Below are 14636 nucleotides of genomic sequence, written 5' to 3' on the forward strand. Positions count from 1 at the left end.
AAGCTCTGCCAGTCAAATACTGCAAGTGCAATAAATGCGCCGTGGGCTTGCCGGACGTTAAAACTCATCTTGATTTGACTACATAAACTGCAATTACAGAGTAAATGTCAGACATTTTCACAACACACCGAAAAAACCTGCAATAAAAGACAGCGCGCGACATGTACAGCCCCCCCCACGCCAGCCACAATGTGCATTCAAGCAAGGCTCTCTGAATGGTTCCCCCCACAGTCCTAATTCTTAAGCAAAGGGTGGTGTTCGCTTTTTTTCTATTTTACAAAGACGCTAACCCAACAACGGTTACATAAAACGCTTTATCGCAAACACAGTGAACCAGCTGGAAAAAACGTTATAACCGACAGCTCAAGAGATTAAAGAGATTACGGGGGTGAGACCATGGCCTCAGTGATCAGGTTAAGTCGAGCGTGGCAAAGAGTGTGTGTAACCTTGGAGTTGTCATTGATCGCGAGCTCTCATTATTTTATCACAGCGCTCTATTCTACAGGGCCTCGTACCTCCACTAGCGTAACGTATCTGCCGCTCCCTCACCCCAGATGATGCTGACACCCTCCATGTATGCATCCATCACATCACAGTGCAACTCCCTCCCCCAAGTCCCTGACTTAGAAACTCCAAAAGCAAATATCCCCCACAAAGCCTTAACAGACTGTTGGGGCAAGTGCTGTTTGCGAGCACCTATTAAGGCCGGAACGGCACACGACAGGGTGGGTGAGGGGCCATCACCACACCTGGCCGCCTTTGTCTCCCTCGTGGCAATGTTTAGACACCGAACCAAGTACTTATTTGAGGCTGAGTCGACCTAGGGGAGGCCCAGGACCGGTTCATATCATCATCACTGGTGCTGGTGGCCGTGAGTGGTAATCGAACTCAGGTTGCCGGATTCGTAGCACAGCGCGCACGCTAACTGCTACACCACTGCTCCCCCCACACTCCTCGCCCTTACCCATATATGTGACCACATCACCCCAACACTTCCACGGATTCCCAGTCTAATCCAGGATAAACTCCAAGATCCTTCGAGGATTCACCCCTGCCCACCTGCCCCCCCTCTCCATGCACACTTCTCCACTCCACGCACTTTCTGCTGTCAAAGAGTCATTGGCACTTGAAAATTCCCCGGCCCTAATCAAGTCCAAGCTTAAGACCCGAACTGTTCTCTCCTCTGCCTGCGAAAGAAGTTCAACATACATTCATACATCCTTTAAAACAAAAATATATATATACACGACAACATTTTTTCTCATGATGCAGTCCCCACGGCTTTTTGTACAGTGCCAGGAAATGAATTTGCATTTCGACACAATGTAAACTTGAACTGTATTGTAAATCAGAAGCTGACAAAAAACTGTTCCAGAATTGACCACTGCTTTACAAATCACCGCCCCCAGCGCCCCCCTACATCCACTTATGCTGTCACCGAGGCCCCAACGAATGAACACACCTGATGGTACAATCAGTGTGTAAGGGGCTTTTAGCGCAGGTGTTTGAAGTCACAGGGCCAACCTCCCTCGCAGCCAAAACCTGTCAAAACCCTGCAAAGCGGCGCTGTTTGATTTGTACGTCTTCATAAAGCGTCACGCGAGCCAGACGCACGATTGTCTTTTACGGACACGTTTCAGCGTCCGTGCGCCCCACCTCCCCCACCAACCCCACCCCCCGAGAGTAGCGCTCCTCTCTCAGACCATCAACCCTGACCGAGGCGACCCCATTATTATCTAATCACAAGGTGAAAGGGTGGCACACGTAGTTAACTTAATACCTTTTTTGGCAACTTCCATCTCTTCTTCGGTCCAACGGCAAACTTCTGCAGCTTCCGAGACAGCAGCTAGGGATGGAGAGGGAGGGCAGGGGCAGGAGGGAGAGAGACGCGGAGATGATTAACGCCGGACACTTCCTGCTCTAGAATTTCAGTTCTGAGAAACCGAGCAAGGCTCGCGTGGTATCGCACTGGCAGAACCGCTTAAACCCCTCCCCTTCCCCCACGGTTCTGTCGGGAAAGGGCCAACCGCAGCCCACGTGATCCGCTTTACGCCAACGTAACCCCTCCACGACGTTTCAAGGCTGCGCGCTCATCAAGCCGGGGTAAATGCACTGTCCGTGCGGGCCATTATGAACCCTTGAGCGAGCGGAAAGAAGAAAAAGAATGCGCGCTTCGTACGCACACCCATATATACCGCACACTTGTTACACGTGGTGACACATTTTTTATGATCCCTGTCAAATAAAAAGTGGACTGATGCCAGCGGTGCTACGGTGCATGCAGCTTAAATGCATGCCAGTGTTTACATTTGACAATAGGTACAATTTAACCCAAAGGACTCAAAACAAGTTAATGTATTATTTCAATTACATTCACCTGGCATAGAACCAGCTCTAAACAAATAAACCCAAGCGTTTCTCAGAATGTCGGTATTAATGCCGGGCCAACCACAACACAACATTGATATTAGACAATAAAGGGGTGGAGGAGTGGGCGGCTGGGTCTGGAATAGGCATGGGGAAGGGGGGTGGCGTGGTGGTGGTGAGGAAGTGAAGGGAAAATCAACAGTTCGTTCGAGACAACCGTTTGCCCTGTCGTTTATGTGTCCCCTTTTCACGGTAAACACACCGCAGGCTTGCGTAACGCGACATCGCCGTAGCCTCGCCCCAGCTGGCCCCATGCCCACTCGGTGCTCACGTCTGCCCGACGACAGCGAACGGCATAAAGCGCGCGCGGGGCCTGCTGCCAGGCGGGCACCTGCTGCCCAACATCATCCGAGTCCAAAAGTCCACACAACCCCAAACAACGGAAAGGGGAGGGGGGTGCAAGGGAAGTGCTCGCCGCACCCGTCGTGGTGAAAATAACTCACTGGTTTACAAGGACAGATTTATTATGCCGCCCTACCCTGGCCAAAGGCAAAGATCCTCCGCCGTGAAGCCTACACAGGCTGTTGGGGCAAGTGCTGTCAAGCAAGTGGCTAAGAAGGCGAGCTCAGCTGCGCAAGACGGGATGGTATGGCCAGCACCATGCTTGGCCACCTTTGTCTCCCCAAGGATATTTACAAACCGCACTAAGTACTCATTTAAGGCCTAGTCTAGCTTGGGGTGGCCCAAGAGCAGCCCGGATAAATGTCATTGATGTTAGGAGCGAGCAGGAATCAACCTCGTGCTGCCGGCTACGTAGCGCAGTGCGCTAACCAATGCGCAGCTGCTCCCCAAACATGACCACACACATACACACACGTGTACAAAGACAAAGGTATAGCATTCACAGACTTTTGGGGTAATTACTGTTATTGAGCACCTACGAAGGCCGGCACAGTAAACGAGGGGGTGGGTGGCCAGCACCACACCCGATTACCTATGTCTCCCCCAATGGTGTTGTTTTACACACCGCACTAGCTACTCATTTGAGGCTGAGTTGGACCTACAGGAGGCCCAGGACTGGTGCTAGCCACGAGCAGGAACTGAACTCTGTTTGCCACGACACCCCCCCCCGCATGTACACACACACAAGTACACACGCTTGTATGTACACACACGCGTGTGTGTACATACAAGAGAAATGGTAGAAAACTTGAGGCGGTCACAAACACGAGAGACTCGTTCCTCAATTAATTCTGAGATGTGGCATTCGCGAACTTTACATTGTAACTTTAACTTCTGCGTCTGCTTGAAAGTTGGTTTCTTTTTTTTTTCTTTTTTTTAAATCAAATATATTCAACTTAAGGTGGCAGACAGCAAACGGTGCTATAGTCCAATGTTAAAGTCGCAATTCTGGAGGCTAATCACGGGAAAGGTGCGCTGTCAACAGAGGATGCCACACTGAAAATCGAATGTGAGTTTTGGTGTGACAAGGGCATAAGCATTATCCCATTTCAGAAACCATATACGTACATACATAGCAAATACATTGTTTATAAATATCATATAAATGAATTGCATTCATATATATGCAGAATAAAAATGTGCGGGATTCTCGCAAGCAACAAGTCAAATAGGAGAGACAGTTACGGTTGTATTTGTGCGGGCACATTGAACAAATCTTGAGTCAGAGGATTTTGCAGCCATGACCAATGCTGCGGCTGAACTGATGAGGTCACTGGCGAGTTAAGCGCGCGTTATATTCGCAGTTAGAGAACTGGCGTGCGCACACGCCGGGTCTCCTAACAACAAGGTCAACATCCAAGCCAAACAGCTCGAGCAACCTCCAGAGAGCCAGCCGCCCCACCCGCAGCCCGCAGGCCGCCTTCACGCAAACATTACTCATCCCCCCCGCACGAAACACCACCACGCAGCTCAACGTTACTCTCTCCTCCGCCCACTCCCATGCGGCCACCGCGTCGTCCCGACGTTTACCTCCTCCGCCTGTAGCTCGCCCCCACCCCCTCCCCGGCGGCGGGCAGTGGGGGAATCAGCACATGCGTGCGCTCCTGCTGCTACCGCCGACGCTGTTGCTGTCGACGACGACGACACGACCATGCATGCCGGCGCAGCCGTACCTGACTGGGTGCTGAGCTCGCTTGCTGGCTGAACGACTCCACCACCACCGCCGCCGCTGCTGCTCACGGGAGACTCCTCCCCACTCTGTTCATTGGCCGTCGAGCGCGTCACTCGCCCTTTCCGGCGACCCTGGCTATTGGCGGTCTTGCGTCGGCGGGACGGCGCGGCTTCTCGCTCCTCCCCGGCCTCCTCCCCACCTTCCTCCCGCTCTCTGATGCTGCTAAGCGGTGGTGGTAGCGGGGGTGGGGGCGTGTGGGTGGGTGGGAGTGTGGGGAGGGGTGGAAAGGAAACCCGATACGTGAAGTAAGCGAAAACAGACAAACAGGACGATAAAAGTCGCCGTGGCAGACGTGCGGAGCGTGCTAGGTCCGTCTAGGTCCGTCGCAGGTGTCCCGCGCAAATTGTATTTTCTATTCAAGTCTCGGAGATATTATTAGGCAAAAAATGCCTCTTGGTTTGGAATCAGGACCCTCCTCGTCACGTGTCACAGGGCATAGGGTGCAAAATCATCAGAAGTTTTTTTTTTATCGGTCTCAACTAGTTTTAAATTTAAATCTGTTCACCGACAACTTTTACCAACCTTTGCTCAATCACTTAAAACAGAAACCGTGTAATTTCGCAGCCAATTTCCACCGGGCGGCTGGCTCCACATAAAGAGGGCAAGGTGTTTATCAGGACCAAACCCTCAGAGATAAGCCATTCCCGCCTCGCCACGCACGCCAACCGGAGTGCAAAGCGGATCATTTCAAGCCATATATTTCCCAGGTTTGTGCAAATGCAGCAACGGTCACCTTGCCTGACATTGCATTGCTAACAAACAAAAAAAGCGATGGCTGTCAATCAGCAAACTGTGAAGGTTCATAAATGATTTTTATTAAGTGAACAGCCCCAAAAGCGGTATAAATTATTCCAAGAGATTATTATTTCTGAGTGCCAGATTGAAAATATTCCGAGCCTAAGATGTAATGATTCAACAATGGAAGTCTACGCTTATGCTTACTTTAAATGCATAGACTTTCTGATTAAGAGAAATCGAACATTTTTAATTCATACAAATGATTCATAATATCACTATAGATTGTATTGTTCCCAAATCTACACTAATTGTGTTAACTTTCTCATGTCACGAGACAAAGCATCCAGTGCCACTCTTCGTGTAAGATTAACGGCCCACTGAAGTGGATACTGGAGAGCGACCGATTGTATCCACTTTACGCAGCAGGGGGCAGCTGTTTCCCACCCACTCTGCTACCGAGTGTAATGTTCATCTCGTGAGTAAAATGTAACATCTTTTATTCTCGGAGCTGGAATATAGCCAGACTAAAGTGCAAAAACTCAAGTTAATATAATTCATAATCAGTTCAATTTCGGTTAGACCATGTAACATCATAATACTGGTCGTGAAAGCCTACATATTACTTCACATTTAATGCAATGGGGGTTTTATTTCGCTGCAGTCATTGGTGACTGGGCTGAAACCATCAACTCACTTAACAACCCAGTTAAATCACTAGCCATACCATGAGTGATTCTAATTGTACAACATTTGTAAGTCACTCATTATACCGTACACACACACACAGGAGTTATACGCATATTAATGTTATTCTGAGCTATTGATGCATCCACTCTTGCAATGCTAAGCTTTTCCCACGCCACAGCCGTCCTGCGGTGGACGGAGCTGCTGCGGTGCGGGGAGGTGGACCTAGGTCAGGGGCAAGCGGGGGCAGTAAGGAGCAGATTGGGAGGAGGTGAAGCAGACGGGGTAGGCATGGGCAGGCGTTGGTGTGGCGGTTTGTGGGGGGGGGGCGGGGAGGTGGTGCGGCGAGCGATGTGGGCAGCTGCTTCCTGTGCGCGCGATTATAATCTGCCACTTGCGTCCCCATGTATTTACGCCAACTTGGGAGCTGCCAGCGATTCCCTTGGGCTCAGGCCGATACCCAAACAATCCCCCCCCCGCCACTGCCGTCGCAATATCTGATGTGACATTATTTACACAGCGAGGGTGGACGCTGCTTGTGCACGGGTCACCGCTGCTGCCCTGCGCGCGCAAAACGCGACATCAAATTTTCATCGTGGACCAAATTTAAAACCACGCGCAATGCCTGTAGGAGGTAGGCATTTTAGAACATGATCCGTAACGTGGCACCGGTACTTCAAACACGGGCGTGCTTGGCAGAGGCTCTAATGTGCAACAGACGTGCGATTTTGAAATATATTTCGCAAAACATTTTAAAGTGTCCCGTGAGCACTAAGTCACTTGCGCACCCACCAACTTGGGCTGTTTTCTGGTACCCCCCCAATGACGATTACACACAACCCCGGTTTTGCAGTTCCTATTTTGGTTTTTACTTGGCAGACGGCTAACCTTTTCGGCGGAGCACACATTGCAGGGAAGAGAACTGGATTTTGACATGGCATTAAAGGCATTTCAGCAATTCAGTTTGTAAATCGCCCCACGCATGGCAACAACAGCGCGATCTAGGGATTCCAATCCAAAGGGCCTCGACTCCAATAACCAAACAGGATGTGATGCTAATGTTTTTTTGTCGTTGTCTGGCCTTTATTACTGCTCGCTGATGAGATCCAGACAGGGGCGATGGTGGGGGCGGCTGACCCCACTGTCGCTCTCTAAATTATCATTCGAGGCAGGGATCGACGCGGTGCGTGTGGCAATGACGTGGTTACCGACAAGTGCCAACGGGACGTTCGTTAACACGAGGGTTCGATTGTAACGTGTGACGGCTGCGAAAGGTCGTGGTGGAGGGCAGTAAAAAAACATTCGCAGGTGTGGATGTTGGGATTAATATCAACTGAGTGGTTAATTGGTGGGGTAGGGTGGCGGTGGCAGTGACACAGGGCGTGGCGCAAACTGCAACTATTCGTTCGAGCTTAGCGACACGAGCGCGGTTATTTTCATTGGCTGAGCGCGCTCACTTCGACATTGGCTTTCACGTCCCACAAGCCCTCCGGACCCCGTGCCAAAGTGGTCAACTTTAGCCAACCGCAGGACATTAGGACATCGATGACGGCACAATGATGGCAAAAACTTGGCGGCCAACGAGAGAGCGGCTTGCCCCGATGTCCCCCGCCCAGCGCCCCCGGCAACCAACCGAGACGGAGGAACATTGCACGCGTCCTGCGAGCCTCGCTTCGCTTACTCCCTTCTTTACCCGGAGCAATAGCTGATCATCTTCCGACAAGCATAATCTCACACAAGTATCCAAGAGGTAACTCCTTTCTGAACGGGGGGGCCCCCAAAGGTAATTTGGTTCAAGACCTGCTCGTCACTTTAAACAACAGGCATTCCCAAAGCACAACAATGTAACTTCTGCACCTAACAATGTGGTCTTGAGTTACTGCACCCCCCCCCCCACGCTCGCCCGCCCAATCCTGACTTAAAAACTAATAAGCAAAATTGTGGTGCCCTTGAGTAAATGCTCGCAACAACTGACCTGAAGCCCAATTACGCTTCATTTCCACTTCCCCTATTGGGTTCCATTGCTCAGGCGTGTCGTCGTGTTGATCCCTTAGCCGTGACCCCGCTCACAGCTAAGGGACTTTAGACAACGCGCGCCGCTTACAACGAAATCGCGCGCCCCGGATTTCGTCATGCACCTCGGAAAGGCGAGCAAGGGGCGAACCCTGTTTAAGTACACGGATGGTGAAGCCGTGCGGGGGTACACCGAGTGTTGTAGGCTTTGGCTGCAAGGTTGACCAAGAGATGTCAGGACGGCAACACGTCCTAAAATCCATCTGTGCATGGCTTTGAGTGCCAACACCCACCCCGCCACAGACGTCAAACGTTTGTGGAATTGGCTTAGCATGCCATGCAGTGTCCTCCAGAAAAATATGTAAGACTCGGTGAAAGGCTCTTCTGAGTAAATAAAAAGGCCATTATTACGTAACATCTTGTCCCTGTTATTATTTACTTTTATTAATCACCATTTTGCAAACTAAGCCTTTCCTGAATAAATTACTGTTATGATTATTATCATCTCTAGCCAACAAAAGACTGATTGAATTAATAATGCTAGTAAGCGCTGGTTGGACTCCCCAACAAACAAGTGATGCATTGTACACAATGGCAATGACATTGAACATTCCATGTTAATGGTGTAAGCGGGGGACGTTTACATTTTAAAGGCTCTTATTTTCTCACTAATCTTTAAAAAGAGGTAGAGCATCTCTCCCCCCACCACCTGCTCTGATGAGTCCGGCGTGCTTGCTACCGTCGATGCCCCTGGTAATGCCATCCCGAACATCAGGATGTTGCAATGTATGATGCGAGGGAGGATGTGGAATAAAATATTTGTGTAAAAATAAAAACCCAGGTAGAGCAAAAGGCCAAGTGATGTCCTAGATTCCACATTCACGCGATGGGGGCAAGTCCATCCGCAAGACAAATAAGGTTTTGTACCTTGGTAAAAAAAAAAAAAAATTCTAGTCGATGCTACTGTCCACTGGTAGTTATTTAAAAAGCCACTGCCCAAACACAGGGCCCAAAAAAACTAAGAGCTCATACTGCACAATTGCCAAGGCTGTGAGATCATCAGCTTCAAGTTTCATTCTTGATAAAAAAAGGAAAAACTTTTAAAATCGGCGACAGCGGCGACATCACCAGCATGCTCCTTTAGGTCACTTTAAAGTCCTTTTGTTTCTCCATTATGAAGATTCCAACTCGTGCGTGTGCGTGCGTGTGTGTACGTGTGCGCGCGTACGTGCCATACGACAGCCACAGAACACACGGCCTGCCAAATAACCACTGTTTACATAAATGTAAGCTTTACGGGTGTTCACCATCGTGGAATTGTAAAACACTGTCAATCGCACGACGCCACTGCGAATATAAATAATGGTCATTGTGCCGCCAGTGGGTTGCACTTCAGGACATGAACCCGACAGAGTAAACCTTCACAAACAACCCAGCGAGGGCCTTAATACTCCGTGCTAAAAAAAAAACTGCCCCCAGAGAGTTTTATGCCACCGGTGACCCTAACGGCCTTCGTTACTTAATAAACCGACCGTACTATCATGGCCCGGTGACACAGATGTCATTGACTCGGCACCCACGTCACCAAGCCACAGAACCCTCTCACTGGATTTGCATTCCGGGGAAATCGGAGTGCACTTTCGGACTGGAGCACCCGCCTTCTCCGACATGCGGAGATGGAAAAAGAAAACGCGCACCAGCACGCCGTACAAGTGCCAATGTGGCTACCACGTCGAACAATGGGAACGTAACAATTCCTCCAAGGGAGAGACGTTGCCGTTACGCGTAATCGCAAATTGAGTAAATTGATAGATATGCATCGAGCAAGGGCACAACCGTATCGAGAATAACTGTGGTCAACGAAAGTGTTTAAATCGACGACGAGTGAATCGGTGAACGTGCCCCCCCCCCCCGCCACCTTTTTGGGTCTTCCTTAGAATCCTTGCCGGCCTCCTTGTCATCCTTTTCCTCCTTTTCCAGCTTCAGCTCTTCCTTGTCATCGCGCTCTTCTGGGTGTGAGCGGGGAATCTAAAAGGGACACGGACGCAGACATCAATACGACGCGGCCTATTTAATGAAGACTTAAGGAGATACTTTTCGAAGGAACTTCTAACATTTAAAATTGACAAACGCATTCGGCAACTTGCAAATCGAGTCTGCATTTAGGCTCTTTTAAGAGTTAGGTGCTTTGTATACTCACTCAACAATGACAACGCTCGACAAGGTAAAGAAAACCTTGGGCATCACACAGCTTAGGTACACAGTCCCAGTTAATTTCGTGGAGCACAATCCACCGCTCGGCCCAAAATGTAACCTCACACAGCACGTCTTGCGCTGTGTCTACTCGTACACATACAGCCCTTGGTCAATCCACTGCTGGATGATGGCCACCCCACGCATTGTGAGTCATGGCGATTATGTGACCGTATTTCACCACGCTGGTCCAGTGCCAGTTGGTAAAGTGGGGAGCATAGAAGTACGGTGGAACAATGTATTATATGCTGCACTGCCCTCTGCCGCCCAAAACCGAGCACCAGAGTCTACAAACAGCCGTTTAATTCATGACGGTCGCCAATCTTAGCGTTGTCCAGACTTCAACCCTGCATAGCCTGAGGTCTGATGAAATGGGTTGCATTTGGGGTGGTTGGATCATAATAAGCAAAGAGGCCTCATCAGACTCATAGTAAAAATAAAAATGTTTTTATAATTAGGTTCTACTGGAACCGTTTTATAAGAATTATTTGCCTCTTTTTTCTGCAAACATAAGAGTTGAGGTCTAAAAGATTTCAAATGCGCTGCCCTCTGCTGACCAACAACCTCTTGCATTGTGCAAAAGCCAGACTGTTTTAATTCATTAGCACATCAATGTCACTTGATTGATACGTACTCTTCTCTCTAAAGGGCTGACTTAATCTGCATTTCCTTGATGAAGTGATTGGCGATTGGACTGTGGTGCCAATCGAAGCCAGCAGGATCGATTGATTTCCGCTAACATTTGTTGGGAAAACAACACGAGGCAATGTATGCAGCGTGCCAAACGAAACGCACCCGACGACTAGAATTGCTTTCAGTGTTCGGAGGAAACTAACAAATGTTTGCGTTGCACTAAGGTTAATGTCACTGCCTTAATAATAATAACAACCAGCTAGGCAGCTCAGTGAGCTGCTCGCAGTCATCCGAAGGTGGAGAGTTCAAATCCTGGTTGGGAGATGGGGGACTTCATGGCCAATAAAATAAGTACCACTTAACGGAGAACAGCGGATGTCCTATGGGGAGACTCGTCCCCACCACAGAAATGTAAAAAGTTCTGCCACTGGCTCAGGGCTGTAAACAGGAGATGAGCAATGTCTCAATGCTCATTTCAGCAGGAAATCGCTGACTTTACGTTACGCGCTGCAAAAATGCGTTAAGCTCCATCCGCAATAAATACTTAAATCTGACCGCCGTTTGATTATGCCGTCGACAACATCGGAGGAAATGCTTGAAACTGGAATTATTTAGCTCCTTTTTTTCGTTTTGTATTAAACAAAAAATCTTTCTTTGCAATTTGAAAAAAAAACATCACATGGTACATTCAATACCGAGCAAAAGTGTGCGACGTAAAACAATATATTTCAAACAACAATAATAATATTTATATAATATTAAAATAAGTGGGCTTGAGCAGGGCACATAGCAAGAAAGGATTATAGCCGCTGGACAAGTCTGGTGATGGAAGGACAAAGCACAGAACCCACCAGAGGAGATAGACCACCACAGGGAACGTGCGGTGAGATCACGAGATGGATTGTGGCATGACAGGACCAAGGGGGATGGGATAGGCCATGGTTCAGACATGGTGGAAGAGGTTGGCGTACCCACACTTTACCCCGCCACACACGCCCGTCGATTGTCTCACTGTGGCGTGCCCATTTATACCAATGGTGGGTGGGGCAGAGGTGGGAGGATTGTTGAAAAGCCTGTGCCGGCGTTTTAAAGCATAAAACGTATCAGCATATAATTAGATTTTTTTTTATGCACTAATCGTTCATAATATATTATTTGTACACGTTAAATTTAGACGCAAACATCGTGAGCAAAAAATTACCCATTTCGACAGAAGGATCAACGCACATCGTGACCAGCCTGCCCAATGCGCACGTGCCAATAAAACCACATCCTGCCTCCAGACCGACGGCGAGTTTGGCAAAATGATCATTAATTTATTGTTTTAACGGCTCCAAATGTGTGGTATGGTCACAACATTACACAACCGGCCAGCTTACGGAACTTCGGAATGTCGTGTCTGGCAAGAGATTAATTTTTAAAATACCACTCCCCTCTAACCCATTCTCCACAACCCACGCAGCATTACCCCCCACCCCGACCCCCAGCCTAACCCAGCCAGATTACAGCCAAAACCGTAGGGAGGCACAGAGGTGGTGGAATCTGTCGGGAAACCTTTGGGCTGGCGGAATAGGAAAAGGTCGATATCGGCAAGGCTCGAAAACCCGACACGACCAGTTGCATAAAGTCATGGGAAAACAAGTTTCTATTAACAGAAAATTTAAAAGCTTTGGTGCATCGACTGTCTACTAAACACACGGGGAGGGGGGGGGGCTGGTGAGAAGCTCGGAGCTTTCTGCGTCCGTCGCTGGTGTCCGGAAGACAATGGCACAAATGGTTTTGGCACGGCACCGACACAGCACCTCAAGGTCGAAAAATGCCAAATTTGCTCAACCAAAAACCACCGTCTCCAAATAACAACACGCAAAAGTGTGCTGCTCACAAGCAGCAGGAAAGCACGACTCCAATCGCTCCTTTCGTGCATATAATGGGACCACCACATTGTATGTACAGTGCTGTCAGCCTTGTCTAGACCAACAAATCAAGAGAGCTGATGGTGTAGCAGTATTATTTAAACCACCTACTCAAAGAGATTGAAGGGGCGGCCAACACTTTCAACTCTCATGTGCGTCGTTAAGTCCCGTGTGTTTCCAGTCAGCATCCATTTTACTGTTTTGATGGATTTTATCTACATACTACATTAAAGACTTTTTTCAGTTTTGCTGGCTGGCCACTTGCTGCCCAGCGTGCATTCTGAATGAATCGAGGTCATGTGCCACCAAGCACGTAGAGGTGAGGGGAGCCGTGCAGGGTGGTGAGCACGTGGTGGAGGTGGTGGAGGCACTGAGGGGAAGCATGGGTGGGATGTGGCGTGGTTGGGACGTTGAGGATGTAGGGACTGTCATTCAACGATGGGTACTTTTATGCTATCTTCTTGGAAGAAAAAAAACTGTAAATGGCTGCAGGGGGAGGGACAGACAGACGGTCATGTGGGCTGCTCGTGATTTTATCAACCAAGCGTTGGATTTTAATCGCAACTGTCATCGTCTTCGTTTTGCAAAAGACAAGTGGCTCAGCAGCACGGCGACACTGCCTGCAGTCGGAACAGACAGACGGTCATGTGGGCTTGCTCGTCATTTTACAACCAAGCGTTGGATTTTAATCGTAACCATCGTCATTATCATTTTACGACCTTTTCTTTTTTTTCCCACCAATCGCCAACATGCTGGATAAACACAACGTCAGGCCAGCCTACGCCGGTTCCAATCGCCAACGAGTCGCCTAGTTACGCGAGGAAGGTGTTATTTTTAACCGGAGCGCACCACGCGCACCAAAGCAAAAATTAAAGATTAAGCGACACCACTCACAGGAGTCGGCCATTTTTTCCTGTTGAGAAGTCCAACGATTTAAACATCGCTCAATTAGGTTGCAACAAAAAACATTACTAAGAATCCAGCAGAGGATTACTGTAATTCTAGACAACTTAAATACAACATTCGCTGCGGGACGTTGGCTTTGAACGGTGGTTGCAGGGTCTGTGATCCAGCACTTGTCACAGCAAGGTTTTGGTGGATGACGTAAATTTGTGAAAATCCCAAACCCAATGATGGGCTGCGAGCTAACCAGAACACGACATCACAGCGACCAGGTTTGTAAACCAGCGTGCATCAGAGGCTTTGAGCGTTATCTCCTTAACTTTTGCGGGATTTCTCCGAGGTATTCCAGTTTCCTCCCACACAAAGCAAAAACACTCCCTTGAAAGCAATTTGGGCATGCATCCAAAATGCGTGCATTTATTTATTTTATTTACGCTTGTTTATCTAGCTAAGGTTTTTTCACTGGCAGCGAGCGTAGTAGTTGTGTTATCTCAAAATAATAATTTGCAGGTAATATTTCAGCGTTGGGATATTTTGGCAAATACCAACTCGACTGCATATTTTTTTTAGATATGGTAGGAAAACCAGATAACTTCCATGCTTAACAGGCTCAGAACGAACTCCACACAGCAAAATGCCCTCGCCGGGAATCAAACCCAGGGGATTCTTGCTTTAAGGTACTAGCGTTACCACTTACGCCACCCTGCTGACCGAATTGCAAGACTCTCGGAATAAATAAAAAACAATTTAAAGGGGTCTTCATATTCCTGAATAAATATATACAATATAGCTCGTCATCACCGGCATCCACAACAGCAGCACGCGCGTGTCAACTCTCTCAAAGATTTTCTCAAATACCCTGGCGGCAGCTGCCGCAGCGACTCTGCCGATAAATATGCGAGGGGTTTCTCTTTTCGATCGGCGGTCACAGCAACCGA

At 48.7% G+C, this 14636-nt stretch overlaps 1 protein-coding gene across 15 annotated transcripts in view; it reads right to left on the reverse strand.

The window, feature by feature from the left end:
• The window catches only part of LOC144933042 (nuclear receptor corepressor 1-like), a 180470-nt gene that overhangs the window by 42947 nt on the left and 122887 nt on the right, over positions 1-14636 (reverse strand). For 14 of the 15 annotated variants that reach the window (XM_078857504.1, XM_078857505.1, XM_078857503.1 and 11 more), the window contains 3 exons: positions 9915-10024; positions 4503-4723; positions 1781-1846 (listed from right to left, as the gene is read on the reverse strand). In XM_078857504.1, the coding sequence (XP_078713630.1) occupies positions 1781-1846; positions 4503-4723; positions 9915-10024 (397 nt within the window). The remainder of the gene's footprint in view (positions 1-1780; positions 1847-4502; positions 4724-9914; positions 10025-14636) is intronic. The other variant, XM_078857506.1, reaches the window with a different exon arrangement.

This window comes from Lampetra fluviatilis, chromosome 6 (genome assembly GCF_964198595.1).
Source record: "Lampetra fluviatilis chromosome 6, kcLamFluv1.1, whole genome shotgun sequence".
Lineage (NCBI taxonomy): Eukaryota > Metazoa > Chordata > Hyperoartia > Petromyzontiformes > Petromyzontidae > Lampetra > Lampetra fluviatilis.